The following is a 26,837-nucleotide window of genomic DNA, read 5'->3' on the forward strand; positions in this document are numbered from 1 at the left end:
CGCTACAGAGAGTCCTAAATTTTCTCATCCTTGTTGTCTCCATGTACACTTCAAAGTCTTACGCCACCCCACCACTACAGGAGTCCTAAATTTTCTCATCCTTGTTGTCTCCCATGTACACTTCAAAGTCTTACGCCACCCCCACCACTACAGAGTCCTAAATTTTCTCATCCTTGTTGTCTCCCATGTACACTTCAAAGTCTTACGCCACCCCCACCGCTACAGAGAGTCCTAAATTTCTCATCCTTGTGTCTCCCATGTACACTTCAAAGTCTTACGCCACCCCCCACCGCTACAGAGAGTCCTAAATTTTTCATCCTTGTTGTCTCCCATGTACACTTCAAAGTCTTACGCCACCCCCACCGCTACAGAGAGTCCTAAATTTCTCATCCTTGTTGTCTCCCATGTACACTTCAAAGTCTTACGCCACCCCCACCGCTACAGAGAGTCCTAAATTTTCTCATCCTTGTTGTCTCCATGTACACTTCAAAGTCTTACGCCACCCCCACCCTACAGAGAGTCCTAAATTTTCTCATCCTTGTTGTCTCCCATGTACACTTCAAAGTCTTACGCCCACCCCCACCGCTACAGAGAGTCCTAAATTTTCTCATCCTTGTTGTCTCCCATGTACACTTCAAAGTCTTACGCCACCCCCACCGCTACAAGAGAGTCCTAAATTTTCTCATCCTTGTTGTCTCCCATGTTACACTTCAAAGTCTTACGCCACCCCCACCGCTACAGAGAGTCCTAAATTTTCCATCCTTGTTGTCTCCCATGTACACTTCAAAGTCTTACGCCACCCCCACCGCTACAGAGAGTCCTAAATTTTCTCATCCTTGTTGTCTCCCATGTACACTTCAAAGTCTTACGCCACCCCCACCGCTACAGAGAGTCCTAAATTTTCTCATCCTTGTTGTCTCCCATGTACACTTCAAAGTCTTACGCCACCCCCACCGCTACAGAGAGTCCTAAATTTTCTCATCCTTGTTGTCTCCCATGTACACTTCAAAGTCTTACGCCACCCCCACCGCTACAGAGAGTCCTAAATTTTCTCATCCTTGTTGTCTCCCATGTACACTTCAAAGTCTTACGCCACCCACACGCTACAGAGAGTCCTAAATTTTCTCATCCTGGTTGTCCCATGTACACTTCAAAGTCTTACGCACCCCCACCACGCTACAGAGAGTCCTAAATTTTCTCATCCTTGTTGTCCCATGTACACTTCAAAGTCTTACGCCACCCCCACCACTACAGAGAGTCCTAAATTTTCTCATCCTTGTTGTCTCCCATGTACACTTCAAAGTCTTACGCCACCCCCACCACTACAGAGAGTCCTAAATTTTCTCATCCTTGTGTCTCCCATGTACACTTCAAAGTCTTACGCCACCCCCCACCACTACAGAGAGTCCTAAATTTTCTCATCCTTGTTGTCTCCCATGTACACTTCAAAGTCTTACGCCACCCCCACCACTACAGAGAGTCCTAAATTTTCTCATCCTTGTGTCTCCCATGTACACTTCAAAGTCTTACGCCACCCCCACCACTACAGAGAGTCCTAAATTTTCTCATCCTTGTTGTCTCCCATGTACACTTCAAAGTCTTACGCCACCCCCACCACTACAGAGAGTCCTAAATTTTCTCATCCTTGTTGTCTCCCATGTACCTTCAAAGTCTTACGCCACCCCCACCGCTACAGAGAGTCCTAAATTTCTCATCCTTGTTGTCTTCCCATGTACACTTCAAAGTCTTACGCCACCCCCACCGCTACAGAGAGTCCTAAATTTTCTATCCTTGTTGTCTCCCATGTACACTTCAAAGTCTTACGCCCCCACACCGCTACAGAGAGAGTCCTAAATTTTCTCATCCTTGTTGTCTCCCATGTACACTTCAAAGTCTTACGCCACCCCCACCACTACAGAGAGTCCCAAATTTTCTCATCCTTGTTGTCTCCCATGTACACTTCAAAGTCTTACGCCACCCCCACCACTACAGAGAGTCCTAAATTTTCTCATCCTTGTTGTCTCCCATGTACACTTCAAAGTCTTACGCCACCCCCACCACTACAGGAAGTCCTAAATTTTCTCATCCTTGTTGTCTCCCATGTACACTTCAAAGTCTTACGCCACCCCCACCACTACAGAGAGTCCTAAATTTTCTCATCCTTGTTGTCTCCCATGTACACTTCAAAGTCTTACGCCACCCCCACCACTACAGGAAGTCCTAAATTTTCTCATCCTTGTTGTCTCCCATGTACACTTCAAAGTCTTACGCCACCCCCACCGCTACAGAAGAGTCCTAAATTTTCTCATCCTGTTGTCTCCCATGTACACTTCAAAGTCTTACGCCACCCCCACCGCTACAGAGAGTCCTAAATTTCTCATCTTGTTGTCTCCCATGTACACTTCAAAGTCTTACGCCACCCCCACCGCTACAGAGAGTCCTAAATTTCTCATCCTTGTTGTCTCCCATGTACACTTCAAAGTCTTACGCCACCCCCACCAATACAGAGAGTCCTAAATTTTCTCTTCCTTGTTGTCTCCCATGTACACTTCAAAGTCTTACGCCACCCCACCACTACAGAGAGTCCTAAATTTTCTCATCCTTGTTGTCTCCCATGTACACTTCAAAGTCTTACGCCACCCCCCCACCACTACAGAGAGTCCTAAATTTTCTCATCCTTGTTGTCTCCCATGTACACTTCAAAGTCTTACGCCACCCCCACCACTACAGGAAGTCCTAAATTTTCTCATCCTTGTGTCTCCCATGTACACTTCAAAGTCTTACGCCACCCCCACCGCTACAGAGAGTCCTAAATTTTTCATCCTTGTTGTCTCCCATGTACACTTCAAAGTCTTACGCCACCCCCACCGCTACAGAGAGTCCTAAATTTTCTCATCCTTGTTGTCTCCCATGTACACTTCAAAGTCTTACGCCACCCCCACCACTACAGAGAGTCCTAAATTTCTCATCCTTGTTGTCTCCCATGTACACTTCAAAGTCTTACGCCCCCCCACCGCTACAGAGAGTCCTAAATTTTCTCATCCTTGTTGTCTCCATGTACACTTCAAAGTCTTACGCCACCCCCACCACTACAGAGAGTCCTAAATTTTCTCATCCTTGTTGTCTCCCATGTACACTTCAAAGTCTTACGCCACCCCCACCACTACAGGAAGTCCTAAATTTCTCATCCTTGTTGTCTCCCATGTACACTTCAAAGTCTTAGCCACCCCCCACCGCTACAGAGAGTCCTAAATTTTCTCATCCTTGTTGTCTCCCATGTACACTTCAAAGTCTTACGCCACCCCCACCACTACAGAGAGTCCTAAATTTTCTCACCTTGTTGTCTCCCATGTACACTTCAAAGTCTTACGCCACCCCCACCACTACAGAGAGTCCTAAATTTTCTCATCCTTGTTGTCTCCCATGTACACTTCAAAGTCTTACGCCACCCCCACCGCTACAGAGAGTCCTAAATTTTCTCATCCTGTTGTCTCCCATGTACACTTCAAAGTCTTACGCACCCCACCCCACCACTACAGAGAGTCCTAAATTTTCTCATCCTTGTTGTCTCCCATGTACACTTCAAAGTCTTACGCCACCCCCACCACTACAGAGAGTCCTAAATTCTCATCCTTGTTGTCTCCATGTACACTTCAAAGTCTTACGCCACCCCCACCACTACAGAGAGTCCTAAATTTTCTCATCCTGTTGTCTCCCATGTACACTTCAAAGTCTTACGCCACCCCCACCGCTACAGAGAGTCCTAAATTTTCTCATCCTTGTTGTCTCCCATGTACACTTCAAAGTCTTACGCCACCCCCACCACTACAGAGAGTCCTAAATTTTCTCATCCTTGTTGTCTCCCATGTACACTTCAAAGTCTTACGCCACCCCCACCACTACAGAGAGTCCTAAATTTTCTCATCCTTGTTGTCTCCCATGTACACTTCAAAGTCTTACGCCACCCCCACCGCTACAGAGAGTCCTAAATTTTCTCATCCTTGTTGTCTCCCATGTACACTTCAAAGTCTTACGCCACCCCCACCACTACAGAGAGTCCTAAATTTTCTCATCCTTGTTGTCTCCCATGTACACTTCAAAGTCTTACGCCACCCCCACCGCTACAGAGAGTCCTAAATTTCTCATCCTTGTTGTCTCCCATGTACACTTCAAAGTCTTACGCCACCCCCACCGCTACAGAGAGTCCTAAATTTTCTCATCCTTGTTGTCTCCCATGTACACTTCAAAGTCTTACGCCACCCCCACCACTACAGAGAGTCCTAAATTTCTCATCCTTGTTGTCTCCCATGTACACTTCAAAGTCTTACGCCCCCCCACCACTACAGAGAGTCCTAAATTTTCTCATCCTTGTTGTCTCCCATGTACACTTCAAAGTCTTACGCCACCCCCACCGCTACAGAGAGTCCTAAATTTTCTCATCCTTGTTGTTCCCATGTACACTTCAAAGTCTTACGCCACCCCCACCAGACAGAGAGTCCTAAATTTTCTCATCCTTGTTGTCTCCCATGTACACTTCAAAGTCTTACGCCACCCCCACCGCTACAGAGAGTCCTAAATTTTCTCATCCTTGTTGTTCCCATGTACACTTCAAAGTCTTAAGCCACCCCCCACCGCTACAGAGAGTCCAAATTTTCTCATCCTTGTTGTCTCCATGTACACTCAAAGTCTTACGCCACCCCCACCACTACAGAGAGTCCTAAATTTCTCATCCTTGTTGTCTCCCATGTACACTTCAAAGTCTTACGCCACCCCCACCGCTACAGAAGTCCTAAATTTTCTCATCCTTGTTGTCTCCCATGTACACTTCAAAGTCTTACGCCACCCCCACCACTACAGAGAGTCCTAAATTTCTCATCCTTGTTGTCTCCCATGTACACTTCAAAGTCTTACGCCACCCCAACACTACAGAGAGTCCTAAATTTTCTCATCCTGTTGTCTCCCATGTACACTTCAAAGTCTTACGCCACCCCCACCACTACAGAGAGTCCTAAATTTTCTCATCCTTGTTGTCTCCCATGTACACTTCAAAGTCTTACGCCACCCCCACCTACAGAGAGTCCTAAATTTTCTCATCCTTGTTGTCTCCCATGTACACTTCAAAGTCTTACGCCACCCCCACCGCTACAGAGAGTCCTAAATTTTCTCATCCTTGTTGTCTCCCATGTACACTTCAAAGTCTTACACCACCCACACCTCCTTCCATAAAAGGTAGTGGTCATTCATTGCAAGATATGTTAGTGTAATGTACACGGTTTGAACTTGAGTTTTATTGTTTGTCTATGAATCCTGCCAAACGCAAGTTTTCCTTTCTTTTCAGGTTCATGATGCAACTAGGGCCAATACCTCCCACTCCCTCAGGGTTGGCACTCTCAACGTTGGCACACTGAAAGGCAGATCTGGCGAGATCGTTGAATTGCTTGAACGGAGGTGTGTCGATATATGCTGTATTGAAGAAGTGAGGTGGAGAGGAGGTTCTGCTAGGTTCCTCACAGGTAAAGGACAGAGGTACAAGATTTTCTGGGCTGAGAATACTGAAGGGGTGTGGGTATACTTATCGCCGAAAAATGGTAGTCAGAGTATGTGACAGAATACTGAAGATTAGATTAGTGCTCCATCATAGTTTAGCAACTATTATATCGGCCTATGCCCCTCAGCCAGGGCTACCCGATGGACAGAAAGACCGTTTCTACGACACCCTACTGCAGACCACCTCATTGACGAACGACAGGGACCTTCTCTTTGTGGCTGGTGACTTCAATGGGCATGTTGGACGATATGCTGGGGGCTTCCATGGCGTACATGGAGGCTACGGTTATGGTTCCCGCAATGAGGAGGGAACCAGGCTACTGGAGTTCTGTGATGCGAATAGTCTTATAGTTTGCAACACTAACTTCAGAAAACCGACAAGCCACTTGGTCACCTACCGATCGGGCCGGCATACTAGCCAAATCGACTACATCCTTGCCAGAAAAAGGGAAAGATGGCTGCTTCTAATTGCCAAAACCTTCCCAGGCGAAGAATGTACTCCACAACATAGACTGGTAGTTAATGACTTTAGGATCAGGACTAAGAGGACAACTAGAAGACGACCAACATGGAGAAGAAGGGTCTGGAAGCTTAAAGACCCTGCAAATAGACAGAGATTTAGAGACATGTTATTTGAAGCCTTCGACGAAATAGAAGGGGGGTATAGCTACACATGGGGTAGAAGATAACTGGACGCTTCTAAGGGACAACCTGCTGAAAGCCACTGACCAGATCTGTGGCTGGTGCAAAGTCCCCTCAAGACCCAAAATAACGTGGTGGTGGAACAATATTATTGACAGGGCTATTAGACAAAAGAAACAGGCTTGGAAGAACTGGTAGAACGGTGGTAGCAGGGAAGTGTATCAGACTGCCAGAAGGGAAGCTAGGAGGCAGGTGTATTTAGCCAGAGGGGAAGCAGATAAGAAAAAATTTGCCAATGTTCTGCGCCGTGAGGATGAAAGACTTGAGGTATTTCGTATTGCAAGACAGTGTGTGAGAGAGAATCATGACGTGGTAGGAGAGAAATGTGTTCGCAAGGATGACGGCTCACTTGCGCTAAATGAGGATGCAAAGAGAGAGGTTTGGAGATGCCACTATGAAAGGTTGCTGAATGAGGAAAATGAATGGGATAAAGAGAGTCTGCCGAATGTCGACCCAACAGAGGGACCAGCAATCCGAGTTGACAGTTCCTTAGTAGTTAAGGCAATTACAAGCATGAAAACAGGGAAAGCCCCTGGCCCATCAGGAATTACTGCAGAGATGCTCAAAATATCTGGTAGTGTTGGCTATAGCCTAGTCACCCGTATAGTTAACCAGGTGATACACGAAGGAGTCATACCCAATGACTGGTGTAGCAGCATAATAGTCAACTGCTACAAAGGTAAAGGTGACGCTCTAGATACAAATAACTACAGGGGTATCAAGCTGCTGGATCAGGTAATGAAGGTCACGGAGAGGGTTGTAGCCCAACTAATTAGAGAGAGAGTTAGCTTAGATGAGATGCAGTTTGGGTTTGTGCCAGGGAAAAGTACTACTGATGCTATATTCCTGGTAAGACAGCTGCAGGAAAAATACCTAGCCAAAGACAAGCCTCTGTACCTGGCTTTTGTTGATATGGAGAAAGCCTTCGACAGGGTCCCCCGATCCCTCATCTGGTGGTCAATGAGGAAACTAGGGATAGATGAATGGTTAGTGAGAGCTGTGCGAGCCATGTACAGAGACGCTGCTAGTAAGGTGAGGGTTGGCAACGAGTACAGTGAAGAATTCCAGGTAGAGGTTGGGGTCCACCAAGGTTCTGTCCTCAGTCCCCTCCTATTTATCATAGTCCTCCAGGCAATAACGGAGGAATTCAAGACAGGATGCCCCTGGGAGCTCCTCTATGCTGATGACCTTGCTCTAATTGCTGAGTCTCAATCAGAACTGGAGGAGAAGTTTCAGGTGTGGAAGCAAGGTTTAGAATCGAAGGGCCTTAGAATCAACCTAGCCAAAACCAAAGTCCTAATAAGTAGGAAGGTAGACCAATCACAAACGCCTTCAGGTAGATGGCCCTGCTCGATCTGTAAAAAAGGCATAGGTAGAAACTCTATAAGGTGCACCAAGTGTAAGCTATGGACACATAAGAGGTGTAGTAATGTCAAAGGAAGACTAACTAGGAAAATAGTTTTTATCTGTTGCAGATGCTCAGGAGCAATAAACTCTGAAAATATGCAGAGACCAACTTCTACCACGTTCCAGGGAGAAAAACTAGAAGTAGTTGATAGCTTCCGCTACCTAGGTGACCAACTCAGTAGCGAGGGTGTGTGTGCTGAAAGTGTAACTACTAGAGTAAGAATAGCCTGGGCAAAGTTTAGAGAGCTCTTACCCCTGCTGGTGACAAAAGGCCTCTCGCTCAGAGTAAAAGACAGACTGTATGATGCATGTGTACGTACAGCCATGCTACATGGTAGTGAAACATGGGCTGTGACTGCTGAGGATTTGCGTAAGCTCGCAAGAAATGAAGCCAGTATGCTCCGATGGATGTGTAATGTCAGTGTTCATAATCAACAGAGTGTAAGTACCTTCAGAGAAAAGTTGGACCTAAGAAGCATCAGTTGTGGTGTGCAAGGGAGACGTTTGCGCTGGTATGGTCATGTGACGAGAATGGCTGAAGATAGTTGTGTGCGAAAGTGCCACACCCTAGCAGTTGAGGGAACCTGTGGAAGAGGTAGACCCAGGAAAACATGGGACGAGGTGGTGAAGCACGACCTTCGAACTTTAGGTCTCACCAAGGAAATGACTAGAGACCGAGACCTATGGAAGTATGCTGTGCGTGAGAAGACCCGGCAAGACCAGTGAGAACATAACCTGTGGCCTACATACCTTTCCTTCTTGGGAAGCACGATCTTCGAACTTTAGGTCTCACCAAGGAAATGACTAGAGACCAAGACCTATGGAAGTATGCTGTGCGTGAGAAGACCCGGCAAGACTAGTGAGAACATAACCTGTGGCCTACATACCTTTCCTTCTTGGGACACAAAACTCCACTTGTGAAGACCCGTTGAGAGAAGTGAAAATCAAAATCAAATCAAAATCAAAATCAAACCAAATCAAATCAGATATCAGAAAGCAGAACCAAAATCGAAGTCAATCAACATCAATGGAAATTGCAGCTGTGGTTAAGCGAACCATCCGATCGTGGCCTCCGTGCCGGTGGCACGTAAAAGCACCATCCGTTCGTGTCTGTTGCCAGCCTCACCTGGCCCCCGTGCCGGTGGCACGTAGCACCATCTGTTCGTGGCCATTGCCAGCCTCGCCTGGCCCCCGTACCGGTGGCACGTAAAAACACCATCCATTCGTGGCCGTTTTCCAGCTCCGTCTGGCACCTGTGCGGGTGGCACGTAAAAAGCACCCACTACACTCACGGAGTAGTTGGCGTTAGGAAGGGCATCCAGCCGTAGAAACACTGCCAGATCAGACTGGGCCTGAGGCAGCCTTCTGGCTTCACAGACCCCAGTTGAACCGTCCAACCCATGCTAGCATGGAAAGCGGATGCTAAATGATGATGATGATGATGATATCAATAAATTACCAAACAAAAAAAAAACAGCACTGTGTGGAGGGGTCAACAGGATCAACTAAAACCTCTTAAAGCTGGTGTCCCTTCATGGCCATAGCTCAATAGCTGGAACCAGTAAAAGAATAATATAAAATACTTATACCAGGAAGTGAATACATGACACTTTGATATGAACCATATTTCAGTACAGGCATTTTAACTTGAAGGCCAGAAGATTTATTGGAAAAGCTGACCTAAATAATGTTATTCTTTCTTACTACCAACTATTGATTTACTTTTGTTCAATAAAAGCTATTCGCCTTGGTTCAATGTGTGTAGCTATAGTCAAGGTACCACACACAGATCACTGCTGTGAACAGTTGGAACATTTTATAATGGACACATGCTTCTATAATAGCTTCTATTGTTAGGCTGGAATTTTCTCATGAATTTGGTGTAGAAAATATCAAATTACTTCATTCTGTCAACAGGTATTGAAAGAATCCTTGAGAGGTCAGTGTTCCTATGGAGATCTTTGATGACATAAATCTGTAGAAGAACAAAGAGGGAAAAAGGGAAGAAAAATACAATAAGAAACATTCTGTTTCTTACCCATCAAAGTCTAGACTGTCTGTGTTCTTATTTAAGTAATTATCAGGAGGCAATGGAGTTGGTTCCTGCTTTGATTCAGTAAAAAATCTGGAACAAACAACAAAAAATAAAATTAAATATAAAATATTGTATTTAAAGTAAGAATTAAGTTTCTGGCTTAGGGAAAGAGGGATGGCCTTCTGGCATGGATATATGCCAGAGCATAAACCAATAGGAATCCTGGGCTATTCCGGTGTAAAGGATCTTCTTTCTTGGTATTTGTAGCCCAAAGGAATATTTCTCTTTCAGCAGCAATTGGATGACATTTTCCCAGGGCGTTTATTGTATCTGATGTAAAAAAAGAAAGTAAAAGGACTCGGGAGCAGTTTCTGAAGGACCCATACGGGTTTACTAAGAAGCTGTTCACTGAACCGAAGAGTGGTACTTTATCGTGCACTATAGAAGAATTGGATGTTCATATCAAGGAAACCTACAGCGATCCGCACCGTAACCAGCCGCTGCCACCTCTACATGGGCTAAATCATCTCTCAGGACCTGATATCGAATTCCAGATTGGGGACATCAGGGAGAGAGAGGTGAATGATTTCGTAAGAAAAGCTAGAGCAAAGAGTGCCCCAGGAGATGATGGCGTCTCATATAAAGTCTACAAGTACTGCAATCGTCTGCGAAAGAAGCTCTTTATCCTACTCCGACAACTGTGGTGCGAGGAGACTATAGTAGAGGATTGGTGTAAGGCAGAAGGTATATACCTGCCAAAAGAGGCTAATGCAAAGACCATAAAACAGTTTAGGCCGATATCCTTATTGAATGTGGAAGGCAAGATCTTTATGGGAATTCTGTCAAGGAGAACAGTGGCATATTTACAGAGTAACGGATATGTTGATGAATCTGTTCAAAAGGCCAGAATCCCCAGGATCCCTGGATGTGTTGAACACTGTTTTACGATTTGGAAAGCGATCCAGGAACGTGGTATGGATCGACCTAGCTAACACGTATGGTTCAGTGCCACACGAATTACTAATAACAGCCATAGACCACTTCCACATTCCTGACAAAGTGATCAAAATAATGAGGATGTACTATGACAGTTTCGAAATGAGGTTTACAACTGGGAATTTTACAACAAATTGGTACTGATTGGAGGTTGGCATTGCTGCTGGCTGTACAATATCTGTCACGTGGTTTATCTTAGTCATGGAGTTGATTTTGAAAGGTGTAGATTTTTCGGAACAAATCGCCTAAGAAAGCCTTCATGGATGACGTGACACTTCTAGCTACAGATAAACAAATCATGCAGAATGCCCTCTTGAGATTAGACGAACTTGTAAGGTGGTCAAGGATGCGATTTAGAGCAAAAAAGTCGCGTAGTCTGACATTTGTTAAGGGAGTGCAGAAAGAATTTAAGTTTCGAATATCTGAAGAAAGCATTCCAACAGTCAAGGAAGAGCCCGTCAAGAGCTTGGGACAAGTATACACTGGAACATTGTCAGACAGAAGTCGTGGGATGAAACAGGCTGAGGCTGGGTTATCAGCAATTGATAATTCGAAGTTACCAGGTAAATATAAAATTTGGTGCTTGCAGTTCGGCTTGTACCCGCGACTTGCGTGGCCACTTTTAATATACGAAATAGCTTTGTCACGAGTTGAAAGGATTGAACAAAAATGTAATGTGTTCATTAGAAAGTGGCTAGGCCTACCTCATATGTTGAACAGCTCAGCTCTTTATCGTAAAAGAGGTTCGTTGCAGCTACCAATAGCATCAATAGTCGAAATATATAAGCTGGGGAAGATACGGACGGTCATGATGCTGAGAGAATCGAAGGATATGGAAATCAGGCGTAACTCACCAGAGGTGAAAACAGCCAGGAAGTGGAAAGCAGAAGCAGAAACTGACGACATCTTGTCTTCTCTTATACACAGAGATATGGTGGGAGCAAGGCAGAACCATCGGAAAGGACTTGGTTTTGGCGCAGATCAGTTCAGACCGTTTGCAAGCGCGATGCGGAGTGAACACAGATCTGTTGTTAGCAACAGCATCAAAACAAGAGAAGCAAAGAGAAGAGAGCTTCATTTGATCCGATGTGTTCATCAAGGTCAGATGACGAGATGGGAAGAACATGTTGAGAGGAAGATAAGTTGGGAATAGATGTGGAAGTGGACGACATCTCGGCTGAGTTTCCTGATTCGTTCATCTTATGATGTTTTGCCATCACCTACGAATCTAGTAAGATGGAATGTCTTAGAGAATGACACTTGCAAATGTGGAAAGGTCGGTACACTAAAACATATTCTTTCCAACTGTTCATTAGCATTGAACAGGTACACATGGAGGCACAACTTGGTCCTTAAGGTTATCTTCAATGCTATAAAGAACCAAATTCATCTCAACAACACTGAGGAAAAATCGTTAAAAGTACCATCAAGAGATTTCATTACCTTCGTGCAACCAGGTCAGCAGATCCGTTTCAAGAAGAAGATCAAGAAACTTCCTGAGAAAAATGAAAAGTGGAACGGCTATTGGGAGGTAACTGCAGATTTACCCGGGTGCCAGGTTTTCTTTCCCATCCCAGTTTCGAAAAAACCAGATATTTTGATGTGGTGTGAAAGAAAGAAAGCTGTAAATATAGTCGAGCTAACGGTTCCTCATGAAGATAATATGGACACCGCTCGGGTTCGAAAATTGAACCGTTATGAAAATCTCCTCGAGGAATGTGAAGACGCAGGCTGGAAAGCGGAACATTTTCCTATCGAAGTCGGATGTAGAGGGTTTGTTGGACACAGCATGAGACGACTGTTGTTATCGCTAGGCCTAACTCATCGTAAAGTCAATACCACCATGACTGATATCCAATCTACAGTGGAGAAGGCTAGCCACTGGATTTGGTTAAAAAGAGATGATGAGCGATGGCTAGAAGTATATTGAGTTCTTCATAACCAGCTGATCTAGCAAGCGGGGCCTCATATCAGTGAGGGGGGCCGGTGTGCATTGATGCCGTCAAGAGGTAGGCCCCGAAACGGCGCGCATTCTCTCCTGATGACCCCATACACTTGCTAGCTTCTGGTATACGGAGCTTTTAACTGGTAGCATTTGCATGTGCAAGTTGTTTGCAAGACATGTAATAGACATGGTATTATAACACAGAGGAGGGAGAACTAGAAAATTGTGATTTTAAAACCTTGATCAATAATATTTACAAAGACAATATGACTACTTCATTGAAGGGTTCAAATTAGAACAAAGATTCTGTTTAATACACTCCTGGACTGATACAACAGTGTATGTGTGTGAGGAGTGTGTGCACATGAAGGGAAGCAGCTTCAACTGCAGATCAAAATTAGATAGGGGCCTAAACTTGCTGAAGAGCTTATCTAATTGCTCCACAGGGTTCTCCCTGCTCCTCACTCCTATTGTAGATGCCTCTACACGGCTGTCCAACACACCAGAAATAGCAGCCAAATTTAAATCACACTTCAATATCTTAGAAAAGATGATATCTCATACTATGTTGCATGATGTAGTCTTAAATACACAACAGTTGCAAAAACAAGAGAACAAGAAAGTCAGTGATAGGGGTCTTCTCAGATAATGTTGATCCTCACTCCTATTGTAGATGCCTCTACATAGCTGTCCAACACACCAGAAATAGCAGCCAAATTTAATCACACTTCAAACTAGAAAAGATGATATCTCATACTATGTTGAATGATGTAGTCTTAAATAACAACGTTGCAAAAACAAGAGAACAAGAAATCAGTGATAGGGGTTTCTCAGATAATGTTGATCCTCACTCCTATTGTAGATGCCTCTACATGGCTGTCCAAAACACCAGAAATAGCAGCAAATTTAATCACACTTCAACATCTAGAAAAGATGATATCTCATACTATGTTGCATGATGTAGCTTAAATACACAACAGTTGAAAACAAGAACAAGAAAGTCAGCGATAGGGGTCTTCTCAGATAATGTTGATCCTCACTCCTATTGTAGATGCCTCTACATGGCTGTCCAACACACCAGAAATAGCAGCCAAATTTAAATCACACTTCAACATCTTAGAAAAGATGATATCTCATACTATGTTGCATGATGTAGTCTTAAATACACAACATTGCAAAAAACAAGAGAACAAGAAAGTCAGTGATAGGGGTCTTCTCAGATAATGTTGATCCTCACTCCTATTGTAGATGCCTCTACATGGCTGTCCAACACACCAGAAATAGCAGCCAAATTTAAATCACACTTCAACATCTTAGAAAAGATGATATCTCATACTATGTTGCATGATGTAGTCTTAAATACACAACAGTTGCAAAAACAGAGAAAGAAAGTCAGCGATAGGGGTCTTCTCAGATAATGTTGATCCTCACTCCTATTGTAGATGCCTCTACATGGCTGTCCAACACACCAGAAATAGCAGCCAAATTTAAATCACACTTCAACATCTTAGAAAAGATGATATCTCATACTATGTTGCATGATGTAGTCTTAAATACACAACATTGCAAAAAACAAGAGAACAAGAAAGTCAGTGATAGGGGTCTTCTCAGATAATGTTGATCCTCACTCCTATTGTAGATGCCTCTACATGGCTGTCCAACACACCAGAAATAGCAGCCAAATTTAAATCACACTTCAACATCTTAGAAAAGATGATATCTCATACTATGTTGCATGATGTAGTCTTAAATACACAACAGTTGCAAAAACAAGAGAACAAGAAAGTCAGTGATAGGGGTCTTCTCAGATAATGTTGATCCTCACTCCTATTGTAGATGCCTCTACATGGCTGTCCAACACACCAGAAATAGCAGCCAAATTTAAATCACACTTCAACATCTTAGAAAAGATGATATCTCATACTATGTTGAATGATGTAGTCTTAAATACACAACAGTTGCAAAAACAAGAGAACAAGAAAGTCAGTGATAGGGGTCTTCTCAGATAATGTTGATCCTCACTCCTATTGTAGATGCCTCTACATGGCTGTCCAACACACCAGAAATAGCAGCCAAATTTAAATCACACTTCAACATCTTAGAAAAGATGATATCTCATACTATGTTGCATGATGTAGTCTTAAATACACAACAGTTGCAAAAACAAGAGAACAAGAAAGTCAGTGATAGGGGTCTTCTCAGATAATGTTGATCCTCACTCCTATTGTAGATGCCTCTACATGGCTGTCCAACACACCAGAAATAGCAGCCAATTTAAATCACACTTCAACATCTTAGAAAAGATGATATCTCATACTATGTTGCATGATGTAGTCTTAAATACACAACAGTTGCAAAAACAAGAGAACAAGAAAGTCAGTGATAGGGGTCTTCTCAGATAATGTTGATCCTCACTCCTATTGTAGATGCCTCTACATGGCTGTCCAACACACCAGAAATAGCAGCCAAATTAAATCACACTTCAACATCTTAGAAAAGATGATATCTCATACTATGTTGCATGATGTAGTCTTAAATACAACACAGTTGCAAAAACAAGAGAACAAGAAAGTCAGTGATAGGGGTCTTCTCAGATAATGTTGATCCTCACTCCTATTGTAGATGCCTCTACATGGCTGTCCAACACACCAGAAATAGCAGCCAAATTTAAATCACACTTCAACATCTTAGAAAAGATGATATCTCATACTATGTTGCATGATGTAGTCTTAAATACACAACAGTTGCAAAAACAAGAGAACAAGAAAGTCAGTGATAGGGGTCTTCTCAGATAATGTTGATCCTCACTCCTATTGTAGATGCCTCTACATGGCTGTCCAACACACCAGAAATAGCAGCCAAATTTAAATCACACTTCAACATCTTAGAAAAGATGATATCTCATACTATGTTGCATGATGTAGTCTTAGATACACAACAGTTGCAAAAACAAGGGAACAAGAAAGTCAGTGATAGGGGTCTTCTCAGATAATGTTGATCTGGATCTGAACAACAATAATAATAGAGAATTACTTTTAAATAATTAAACTCTACTCACTTATCCAGTCTTTTTCTGCAAGTTGTCCCATGTTTAATGCTTCTGGAAGTATTCAGTTTTGTAACAGAGCTGCCAAGAGGAACAAGACAAAAAGAAAAATGCGTAACGATGATATATATGGTAGACCTTTTTACAAGATTTTACTTGTAAAAACAGAGTCATGAAATAACCCCACCACCCATATATCTAATAAACCAATTAAAGAACTCATTGATAAAGCTCACTAGGGAAATGAGATGGAAAATTAGTAGCACATTGTTCTCTCTTGAAGTTGGGAAGATATTGATACAGGAAAAAAGAAAAAGTAAAACGTTTTTACTATCAAGATATCGTTAAAACTAGTTGATTTTTCAGATAATTACAGCATTTAAAGATAACAATGTACAATGGGTAATAAGCCAAGGAACGAGGATCCTGATGACAATAAAGTATTGTTGTTGAAATCAATGATAAAGAAGTTAACCCGTTTCTAGGATACCAAAGTAACTTAGTGCAGTAAAATCATGAAAATATGGAAAAACAATAACCCAATAAACAACTTGATCATCTCAAAAACTAAATTATGGAACTATTCTAAGAAGAACCCTCCATTGAATAAGGTATCCCAGGAAGCACTGTGCATGACAAAAAGAAAAGCAGGTCAAAATGACCTTGGCTAAAATGCCTTTAATCACATTTACTTTGATCAAGGCTGACTTGGAGTTACAAGAAGACAAATGAGAAGGCAGACCTGAGTCTAAAAAACAATCAGGAAATGTCTTACTTAAGTGGTTGGGGTCTACAGTTTAATTTCAGTTTGTATGGTGCTCAGTAGATATGAGCTAAACTTCTACCTAGATAGTGGAGATGTGTAGCTTAGTGGTTAGGGTGTTGGACCCATGATCGTAAGATTGTGGTTTCAATTCTTGGACCAGGCAATGTGTTGTGTTCTTGAGCAAAACGCTTCATTTCACATTGCTCCAGTCCACTTAGCTGGTAAAAATGAGTTAATCCTGCAAATGGACTGGCAACTTGTCCAGGTGACAAATTCATATGCCATAGAAACCAGGACCCCGGCCCTTATGAGTCAGCATGACTTGAGAAGGTAACCACTACCTAGATATCTCACCAGTTGTCTGAGATATCACTCTCAGACATTCTAGCATCTGGATAAACTGAGGCACATAGAATTAAGAATGCTGGTCAAATGTACAAGAAAATGCTTGCATTGAAATTGAACTCAGGGTATATGAATTAATAGGCTGATTCTGTATCAACTAGGCCAAAGTTCTTTAACATAGTAATCACAGGAACAGAAAGAGAAATGTGAGGAATAAGGGAAGGGGGATCAGAAAATAAGTGAAGAATAAGGGGGAGGGGAAAGAGAGGAAGTGAACACTAAAAGAGGGAGAATGAGAAAAAAAAGTGAGGAAAATATTGGCTTCAAATTTTGGCACAAGGCCAGTAATTTTGGGGTAAGTTGACTACATTGACCCTCAGTGCTCAGTTGGTACTTATTTCATCAACCCCGGAAGGATGAAAAGCAAAGTCAACCTCGGTGGAATTTGAACTCAGAACGTAAAGACAGACAAAATGCCACTAAGCATTTTGCCCAGCAGGCAAACGATTCTGCTAGTTTGGTGCCTTAAAAGTGAAGAAAATATTACTTTGCAATAAAGTATGTAAAATGTTAGTTTATCATCAATTTCTACGCAGAGTTTATGATTTTACAGACATTGTATTGACCTAACGTTTTCCAAACTGGATATTCTTCTACATGCTGACCATTATCAGAGCCAGCAGAAATTACATATTATCATGCTTCTGGCCTCATAATAGTCGACTAACCCATATTTCAAATCCATTTTAATCTGATTATATCAACTTTTAATCATGTCTAGTTTAGTTGCTCTTCCTGTTACTCTGTGCTGCAATATCATTTTAACCCTTTCGTTACTGTATTTATTTTGAAATGTTCTGTGTTTCTTTCAATTACTTTAAATATAACAAAGAATTTAATAAAATAACTTAGTTATCATTCAGCTTGTGTTAGGGACATAAATTGTGACTAAGGTTTGGTGGAAGATTTTAAATCAAAACTTATGAAAACAAGACATTTGTAGTCAGAGCCAGAGCCAGTTTCAGCCGGGTTGGTAACGAAAGGGTTAAATACCTTAGTATGAAATGGTTACAAATCATGGCAAGATGAAAGGGTTTCAAATTTTACAATTTCTGTGTAGCATAGCAGGACAGTCAAATTACTTTGCACCAGTGTAGCAGCACACTGGTGCTGCATCCCTCCACTCTTTAAAAGCTAGCACAGAGGAATACACATGAAACTTCTGCCCATGTAATAATGTGTGCTTTCCAAGAGCATTTATTCACTCACTGTCTAAGGGTTGGAATGTTAATACCTATTTCTTTATTACCCACAAGGGGCTAAACACAGAGCGGACAAACAAGGACAGACATAGGTATTAAGTCGATTACATCAACCCCAGTGCGTAACTGGTACTTAATTTATCGACCCCGAAAGGATGAAAGGCAAAGTCAACCTTGGCGGAATTTGAACTCACAACGTAACGCAGACGAAATACCGCTAAACATTTCGCCCGGCGTGCTAACGTTTGTGCCAGCTCACCGCCTTTTGAAATGTTAATACCAAGTTCCCTTTTGTCACTGCTTTGCTTCATCTCACACAGATGTCGATACTAAACTATCAACGAGCTTGTGGCTTGTCTAGCTCGACACACTATGGGAATTCTACTTCACCTCACTACCACTTCAAAACTCATTAGATATTTTAGATTTGCAGTCAAGTACCAGAGCTAACTACCTTGATGTGTATAAAGGAATTAACTCATTCTCCTACACTCTGTTGTCTTGTACGATTATCTCTGTTGTGCCAGCTATTTCATGTGTGAGCAAAGAATAGATGTCGTTACCTTTATGTAAAACATGCATTTATACATTTCAAAGCTTCTTACATACACACAGCTAAATATACTTCCTAAACTGGTAAAGCCCAACTCTTAATTGACTTCTTGTTACATCTGCTTCTAATAAAGAAAATTCCTCAGTGAAAAGAATCAGTTTAACACTTGCAAATACAAAAAGTATTATGATCCCAACAAAACAAAATTATCAATAGTATCTCAACTATTTGAAGAGGTGCACGTTTTGTCTACAACTGAAAAGAATCAAGTTAGAAATAAAAGAATGCCAAGTTGTTGTCTTCAGCAAAGAAACACAAATATTATTTTCATTTTCCCAATAAACAGAACTCTTTACTCTTTACTCTTTTACTTGTTTCAGTTATTTGACTGCGGCCATGCTGGAGCACCGCCTTTAATCGAGCAACTCGACCCCGGGACTTATTCTTTTGTAAGCCCAGTACTTATTCTATCGGTCTCTTTTGCCGAACCGCTAAATAACAGGGACATAAGCACACCAGCATCGGTTGTCAAGCAATGCTAGGGGGACAAACACAGACACACAAACACACATATATATATATATACATATATACGACGGGCTTCTTTCAGTTTCCATCTACCAAATCCACTCACAAGGCTTCGGTCGACCCAAGGCTATAGTAGAAGACACTTGCCCAAGGTGCCACGCAGTGGGACTGAACCCGGAACCATGTGGTTGGTAAACAAGCTACTTACCACACAGCCACTCCTGCGCCTATTCAGTTTCAGCACTGTTTCAGTTTTTCATCTCCAAATCAGACTGAACAATAACAGTTTATATATTTTCCTAGACTAAGAAATAATGATTGCTCTTAATATTTTAGTTCATTTTTCAGAAAGAGAAAAATTGTTTCCTACCTTGAAGTAACTTTATCTATTTCATTGATATTTTCATTGCAAATCAGATATTTATTGGCATCATTATCAGGACTCTAAAAATATTTCAAAAATAAAAGATTTCATGCTCTTATGTTTTTAACAAACTTTACTAATAATAAAACTTTAAATAAATTTTGAATGAACAAAAGAAAATTAATAATTTTATAACAGTGTTGTAAGCAAGAGAAAACTATTTATTGATATAAAAAGAGAATGTATGAATTTTTTTGATTTTCACTAACTTATATACAAAACAACAGTTTCGTAATTGAGAAATATGACTAGAGGTTGTTTTTGTTGCTGTTGTCAATGAGTAACTCTAATTAGTTGTGAACAAAGGTTCTTATAATTAAAGATAATCTAAAAACAAGGCTAGTCAGGCTTGTCCTAATGACTAATTGTAGTCAATCACAACATTTAAATTAATTAGAAATAAAAATGCATTGAAATACAGTTACAAGTGAGGACATGTTCCAGTCTTGTAAAACCTCATCAGAAAAGTCTAGTCTAACTGTTACACATCTTTAGAACAGAAAATGTACTGTGATTAAGCTTACCGGCACATAAAGACCACAAGGCAAATAGTTATTAAGTTGTTTTATGCAGGGAGTTGTTATTGGTGATAATCCCAAATCAAAAATGGGAGGGCTCTTTAAAGGAGTGAATGTAGAAGTTCCACAAGACAGCTGAAAAGAAAACCCAAAAAAACATTACAATTAGAAGTAATTAAGAAGTTTATTATACAATCAAATAACAGTGACCAAGTTGTATTTATTAATTTAGTCATCACTTGTATTCAGTTTTAGGTTTAGATACCTCAAGTATAAGGGCCATGTTGTCGTCAGACTCAATACCTCCCAGTCTGGTCGCAGAAATAGAGGGAGAAATTATGACACTCCCCCAAGACTGAAGACCTGGGTTCAAATTCTTGTAACAAAGTGGTCTCTACTAAAGCTACCCAAGAGCCAGATAATAGTGTCAAACAAGGTTATAGATTAAATGTATTGGCTTAGCACAAGTTTAATCCAACAGATTTCCATCAACCCAGTTTCACTGACAAAGCTGAGATCAACTCAAAAATACAGTAGACATCATTTCTTCAAGTGCCATGTAATAGGATCAAATCCAAAATAAACCATATAAGCATGGCCTGAACTGCTAAATCACAGGAACAAGTCTATGTCAGGCCAGGTCAAAGGTCAATCTTTTCTGAGAAAACACGTAACACATTGATAGCAGATCAAAACATCAATCTATTGATCATTGGTTAATCAGTACTTATCCATATTATTTGTTTAAGAATTAACAAAAGGTGAAATTTTTCATTCTTGTATGATTTTGGCAAATGGCTTTGATCTCAAATATTGTTCAATAGATAAAACTGGGCGGGGTGGGGGGAATCAAGAGAAAGCTATTATCATCATGCTATAATTATCATAATAATGATTTCTGACATGGGTATAAGGTGAGAAAATAAGGGGAGCCTAGTCAGTGAAACTGAACCTAGTATTTGACTGGTACTTTAATTTATTGACACCAAAAAAAGGTGAAAGACAAAACTAACCTTGACAGGTTTTGAACTCAGGATGAAATTAAATGCTGACAAAAGCATTTTATATATATATATATAATGAAATTATTGTATACAGTGCTCAGGTGCACCACAACTTGTCAGAAAGTGCATATAAAGTACATGCAGTAGTGTAGAAATGTCTGGAAAGTGAACATGCTTGTGTGTATATCAAGTGTAGTGTTGGCGAATCTCAGGAAGCATGGAAGTTTTGAAGGATGCAGTGCTCCGACAACTAACAACCGATGCCGGCAGTTTGTTCCACGCTTCAGCAACTCTCAGTGTGAAAAAATGTTTCCTGAAGTCATGGGAGCTGTGCTGTTTTCTTAGGGTTTTATCTATTCTGCCAAACCATGGCCCTTGGTTTTAATAACAGCAACAACAACAACGATTTCAATTATTTACCACAAGGTGGTGGACTGGCAGAATGGTAAGCATGCCAGGCTTAGAGGCAGTTCAACCCAGTCTGAGTTCAAATTCTGCCGAGGTCAACTTTGCCTTTCATCCTCTTGGGGGTCAATAAAATAAGTACCAGGTGAACATGAGAGTTGATGTAAATCAACTTACTCCTTCACCAAAATGCCTGACCTTGTGCCAAAATTTGAAATCGTTATTTACCACAGTTATGGCAATGAGGAGACTTTACATGTAGTAGGATGGAGTTATTTTGAAATGAAATGAGAAATGAAAAACAAAGTAAAATAAACTGGAAAATATAGACAGTGTACAACTTTATTTCTAAAAATATTCCTATGAGAGAAGCATCACCTAAAGACAAAGAATCCCAAAGGTCCTGGATAACTCCGACAACCCTGGGTACCTACTAACTGTCATTCTTTGACTCACAGGTACATGTTGAAAGTAAGCCCCATTCATTCAGGCCATATTAGCAACCCTCATTCATCTTGTAACAAATTTACTGGGATGTAACACCTGCCTCTCCAGCTGAGTCAATGAAGACAGGGCCAAAGTAGAAAGTGTCTGTTTTTAATACTTTTTGTTGCATCCATCACAAAACCTCTTCAGTCACAGCCATAAGACAGAGGCAAGCTATTTGTCCTTCCTGCTTAAAAGAAGGTAACAGGGTGATCTTGATGATAGACTCAGCTGACAGCTAAGTGGTGAGGGTGATGGAGTGAGGGATGATTATAGATATCTGGCACTCAGCCAGTTATGATGACAAAGGGTTCCAAATGATATGATTGATGGATCAGCTTGCTCGTGAAATTAAGATGCAAGTGGCTGAGCACTCCACAGACACACACACCCTTAACATAGTTCTTAGAGAGATTCAGCATGACATAGAATGTGACAAGTCTGGTCCTTTTAAATTACAGGTACAAATCATTTTTGCCAGCTGAACCAATGTGGAATAAAGCGTCTTGCTGAAAAAGATAACATGCTGCCAGGGATCAAACTCACAAACCTGACAATCATAAGCTGAGTACCCTAACCACTAAACCATGCACCTTCATTAGAGATGTCTAATTTTGACACAAGACCACAAATTAGTAGAAAAAGAATAAGACTAAAAAATTAAATATCATAAGTTGTTTTGATCGGTACTCTATTGTTTTGGAAAGAATTACAAGAATTATTACCTGTCTTAATTGGAAATGGCTTCCTGAGATTGTAAAGTTTTCTTGATCTTTCTTTCCAGAAATGTCATGCTTCTTTTTAGGGGTCTCAAATGTGGAAAATTGTAAGATATCAGAACTGGATGGGTGGGAAAAAGTAGATTCTTTTTTAATTGGCATTAATTCTTTCCCTATAAAAGGATCATATTTCTTAAGGAATTTGTCACCTTCTTTGGGTGTGCTGTAACTATTATTATTATGATTATTATTATTAGATCCATTACAAAATTTCTGATTTAACAACTCATCAAATTTCTTCTTTTTAACAGGTGAAAATATCTGAATCTCTTCTTCATTTGCAAAGCATTTAGGATTCTTGCTTGGCCAAAATGGATAGTTGCTGCCAGTAATATTTGAAACCTCAGTTTCTTCACATGCTACGGTTGAAGAGATATGTTTTTCCTATAAGTAAAAAAAATATATATATTTATAATACATCCATCAGATTTGATATTATTTTTAAACAACTTTTTATGAATATTGATGTTAAATACAGTTAAAAACACTACATTCTAATATTTTTACTCTGTGCACGTACTTGAAACAACTTTAAATTAAAAGAGTTATATGTGTATTATACACAATGTATATATAGTACGAATGGTACAAGTAAAAGATAAAAGATATATATTGTTTAAAGAAATACATGAAACCATATAAAACTTGTGTATTAACCTGTGTTTCTGAGGGACTTTGAGAAGAATCAAAACATCCAGTTTCTGGTGAAATTTGATTATCCAATTCGTATATTTCATTTAAAAGATCATCTAAAAAATTACATTTCCTCATCATTGAACTACTGTAATATATAATAGAAAGATAAGGCAGGTTTTTTCCAGCAAGCAGATATTAAAATATATTTTGGGCGAATTTAAATAATTTGTTATCTAACTTTGGCACAAAACCCCCAATTATTTTATATAAATGTCTGCTGTCCACATTGGCATCCAGAGGGCTGAGAAGCTAAGTTAATCCAGATGGGATTTAAGTGCAGAATGTAGAAGTAATGTAAATTAATACTAAAGTCACCAAGCAATACCTTTCCATTATTAGTTTTGAAGTAATTTCAACCTGAATAATTTTAGATAAAACACATTCACAGCTTTACGGTGATGAATTACAGCTTTTGTGTTCAACTTGAATAAAGACATTTGTTCTTAACATTTAATTTTGAGCTTTGTGCCTAAGTTATAAAACAAATACCTGAGTATGTAAAAACAAGACAAAAACATACATGGAGTTCCCCTGTTAATGAAAGGGAGATAATCATTTCTACATACTATTTAGCGGGAATAGAAGTTTGAAATTTAAAATTGAGGAACAAGGAAGAAAAAGCATAAAATACACATATTTAATTTTCTTTTTTGTTTACATATTAATAAGATGTTAACATTTCTAGTCTTAGGTAAAAATGTATAACATCATTTCATTTTTATTAGAAATCACCAGCATAACATAACCCAAGATAAATATATTATTTAAAAATTAATCAGTGAATGCAATTAATATACCAACTGATTCACATTTGAAACTAATGTATTCATGTATTCTGATAGAAGCAAAACAAACAAACATTTAAAACTCAATTGCCATTTAAAGTATGGGAGATTGCAACAAGTTGACAAACATTTTCTGAAACATAATGAAACAATTGCAAAAAGGTCTAAAAAAAATTGTGCATTCAAACTGGTCATAACCAGCCCAAATATTCTATGAGTTTTATGCATTAACTGGGGAGATCTCGCCTCTCACACCTATCCTACAATATCATTATAAAAATAAACAGTAACTTCAGTGAAATCTCTGAAGCTATAAGAGAACGCATGATTAATTCAAAACAATACGAACACACAAGTATCACATTTGACCAATTAATCTAAATGCTAAAAGGTTAAACATTATTTACCTTGAAAATATTCCAGCTTGCTTTGCAGAAAATTCATTCCTGACCTCATTGATATCAGATAAAATATTACTTGTCTCTGGAAGTAAACCACTGTCAACAAATTTCTCTGAATAAATAAATTAAAAAATGTCAAAATAATGATAAATTATACGATGATAATGACGAAAGAATAATAAAATTTTTGATACTTTTTAGCAATTCTAAAGTAGCAAGCAAGTAGAATCATCAGCAGACTCGACTAAATGCTTAGTGGCATTCTGTGTCTTTACATTGTGAGTTCAATTTCTATCAAGGTCAACTCTGTGTTTCATACTTTCAGGGTTGATAAAATAAGTACCAGTTTAGTACTGGGGTTAATGTAATCGATTTACCCCTGACCCCAGAATTGCTGGCCTTGTGCCAAAATTTGAAACTAGCAAAATCATCAGCACACCAAGCAAAATGCTTAGCAGCATTTCATTCATCTTTATGTTCTGAGTTCAAATTCCACTGAAGTCAACTTTGCCATTCAGCCTTTCAGGACCAATAAAATAAGTACAAGTTGAGCACTGGGGTTGATGTAATTGACTTACCTCCTCCCCTGATATTGCTGGCCTTGTGCCAAAATTTGGAATCAATATTTTTTAACAATTCCATTCTCCAATAATTACTATAAGTTCAATGCTACAGACAATCTTGTGGTGGAACATGTATTTTTATTTCATCTACTGGAGTTTTTTTAAAACATAAACCCTGAGAAAGAAGAGTAGTTTTAATCTCAATTTAGTGAAAACTAGCAGTATCGCCCGGCGTTGCTCGGGTTTGTAAGGGAAATAACTATAAAGCATTTTTAGAGAGTTATAGCCAAAAAATAGCAAAAAAATGATGGTAAATTTTTTTGAGAGTTAAAAAGGTCGAGTTGCGTCCCCTAGACAGTCTGTGGTTTGTGTTTCTGATTCTCGACCCCATGTCGAATTTACCGATTTTTTTCAGAACTGGGGGAACTTTTCAAAATTTTCGCTACGTTAATTTTGAATTATGACATTGGGCTATGTGTGTGTCAAGTTTCATCAGAATCGGTTAAAAGCCGTGGTCAGGGTGAGGGTACAACCTAACAGACACACAGACACGCAGACAGACAAACTGCCGTTTATATAGAGAGACATTTAACTAGGTTCTCTAATTTACAGTAAGGATAAAAATATATTAAAACAACAATACAACAATACACAGAATTATATTTAACAAAAAAAAAAAGATAATTTTTAGAAATAACTTTACTTTTTTCTGATAGGAAATTTGCTAAAATAGATTCCAAGAAGTTGATGTGATTGACTGTTTCTTGAAGTATATGGGCCTGAAAAATTCAACAGCATTCAATATTTTTGTGAAGGCAGTTTAAAACATCCAAATAACAATAACAGTTAAAAAAAAAAAAAGAAAGAGAGAGAATTACCGTATTTGACGGCATATAGGACGCACTTTTTTCCAAAAAATTTGGCTCGAAAAATCGCCCTGCATCTAATATGCGAAGTCAAGACTCTCCCGTAGGCTAATCTTCTCCCAGACGCTCACTAACCTAGCTTACGATAAGTATTTCTACCTACGCTAACGCCTTAATGATATTTTCAGAAGATGATGCATTATTTGAAGACAGTGATTTCAGCAGTAGTGATGAAGATGTTCCTTGTTTTGAAGATGATGAAGACTTTTCTGGTGTAGAAGATGATGAAGAGTTTTCTGGTTAAAAAGATGATTAAAGATGATTACTATTGTAATTTGTATGCTTTCCTTTTGTAATGTGCTGCTAGACTGCTTTCAACAATATATGCTTAAATACACTTAAAACTTTTTTTCCTGAATTTGACCTGCTGAAATGAGGGTGCGTCTAATATGCCGTCAAATATGATAAGTCCACAAGCATATCAATAATACATAAAAAGATTTAAGGCTTTTAAAACAAAATGGTTGGTCTGTTTATTTGCTATGTTTGTGCTGGAAAGAACAGAGGAAAGATCACTTCAGGAATGGGGAGGACACATTTCTTTGTCTTTAAGATTTGGTTGATTTTCTTTGAAAGAATTTTAAATAGTAACATCTTCATTCATTTTGTATTTAATTACAAGCAGTTCCATCTTTCATTCTGTGGAGGTGCATAGCTTAGTGGTTAGGGATGTTGGACTTGTAACAGGATCTGGGATCAGTATCACTGAAGGGGTGTC

At 39.9% G+C, this 26,837-nt stretch overlaps 1 protein-coding gene across 1 annotated transcript in view; it reads right to left on the reverse strand.

Annotated features, from left to right (window-relative positions):
• LOC118768054 overlaps nt 1-26,837 on the reverse strand; it is a 51,013-nt gene that overhangs the window by 10,446 nt on the left and 13,730 nt on the right. The window contains exons 3-10 of the mRNA XM_036513831.1: nt 25,897-25,972; nt 24,637-24,742; nt 23,406-23,529; nt 22,695-23,132; nt 20,081-20,209; nt 19,503-19,576; nt 15,691-15,759; nt 9,695-9,781 (exon numbers count right to left, since the gene is read on the reverse strand). Of these exons, the coding sequence (XP_036369724.1) occupies nt 9,695-9,781; nt 15,691-15,759; nt 19,503-19,576; nt 20,081-20,209; nt 22,695-23,132; nt 23,406-23,529; nt 24,637-24,742; nt 25,897-25,972 (1,103 nt within the window). The remainder of the gene's footprint in view (nt 1-9,694; nt 9,782-15,690; nt 15,760-19,502; nt 19,577-20,080; nt 20,210-22,694; nt 23,133-23,405; nt 23,530-24,636; nt 24,743-25,896; nt 25,973-26,837) is intronic.

Source organism: Octopus sinensis, linkage group LG26 (assembly GCF_006345805.1).
Source record: "Octopus sinensis linkage group LG26, ASM634580v1, whole genome shotgun sequence".
Taxonomy (NCBI): domain Eukaryota; kingdom Metazoa; phylum Mollusca; class Cephalopoda; order Octopoda; family Octopodidae; genus Octopus; species Octopus sinensis.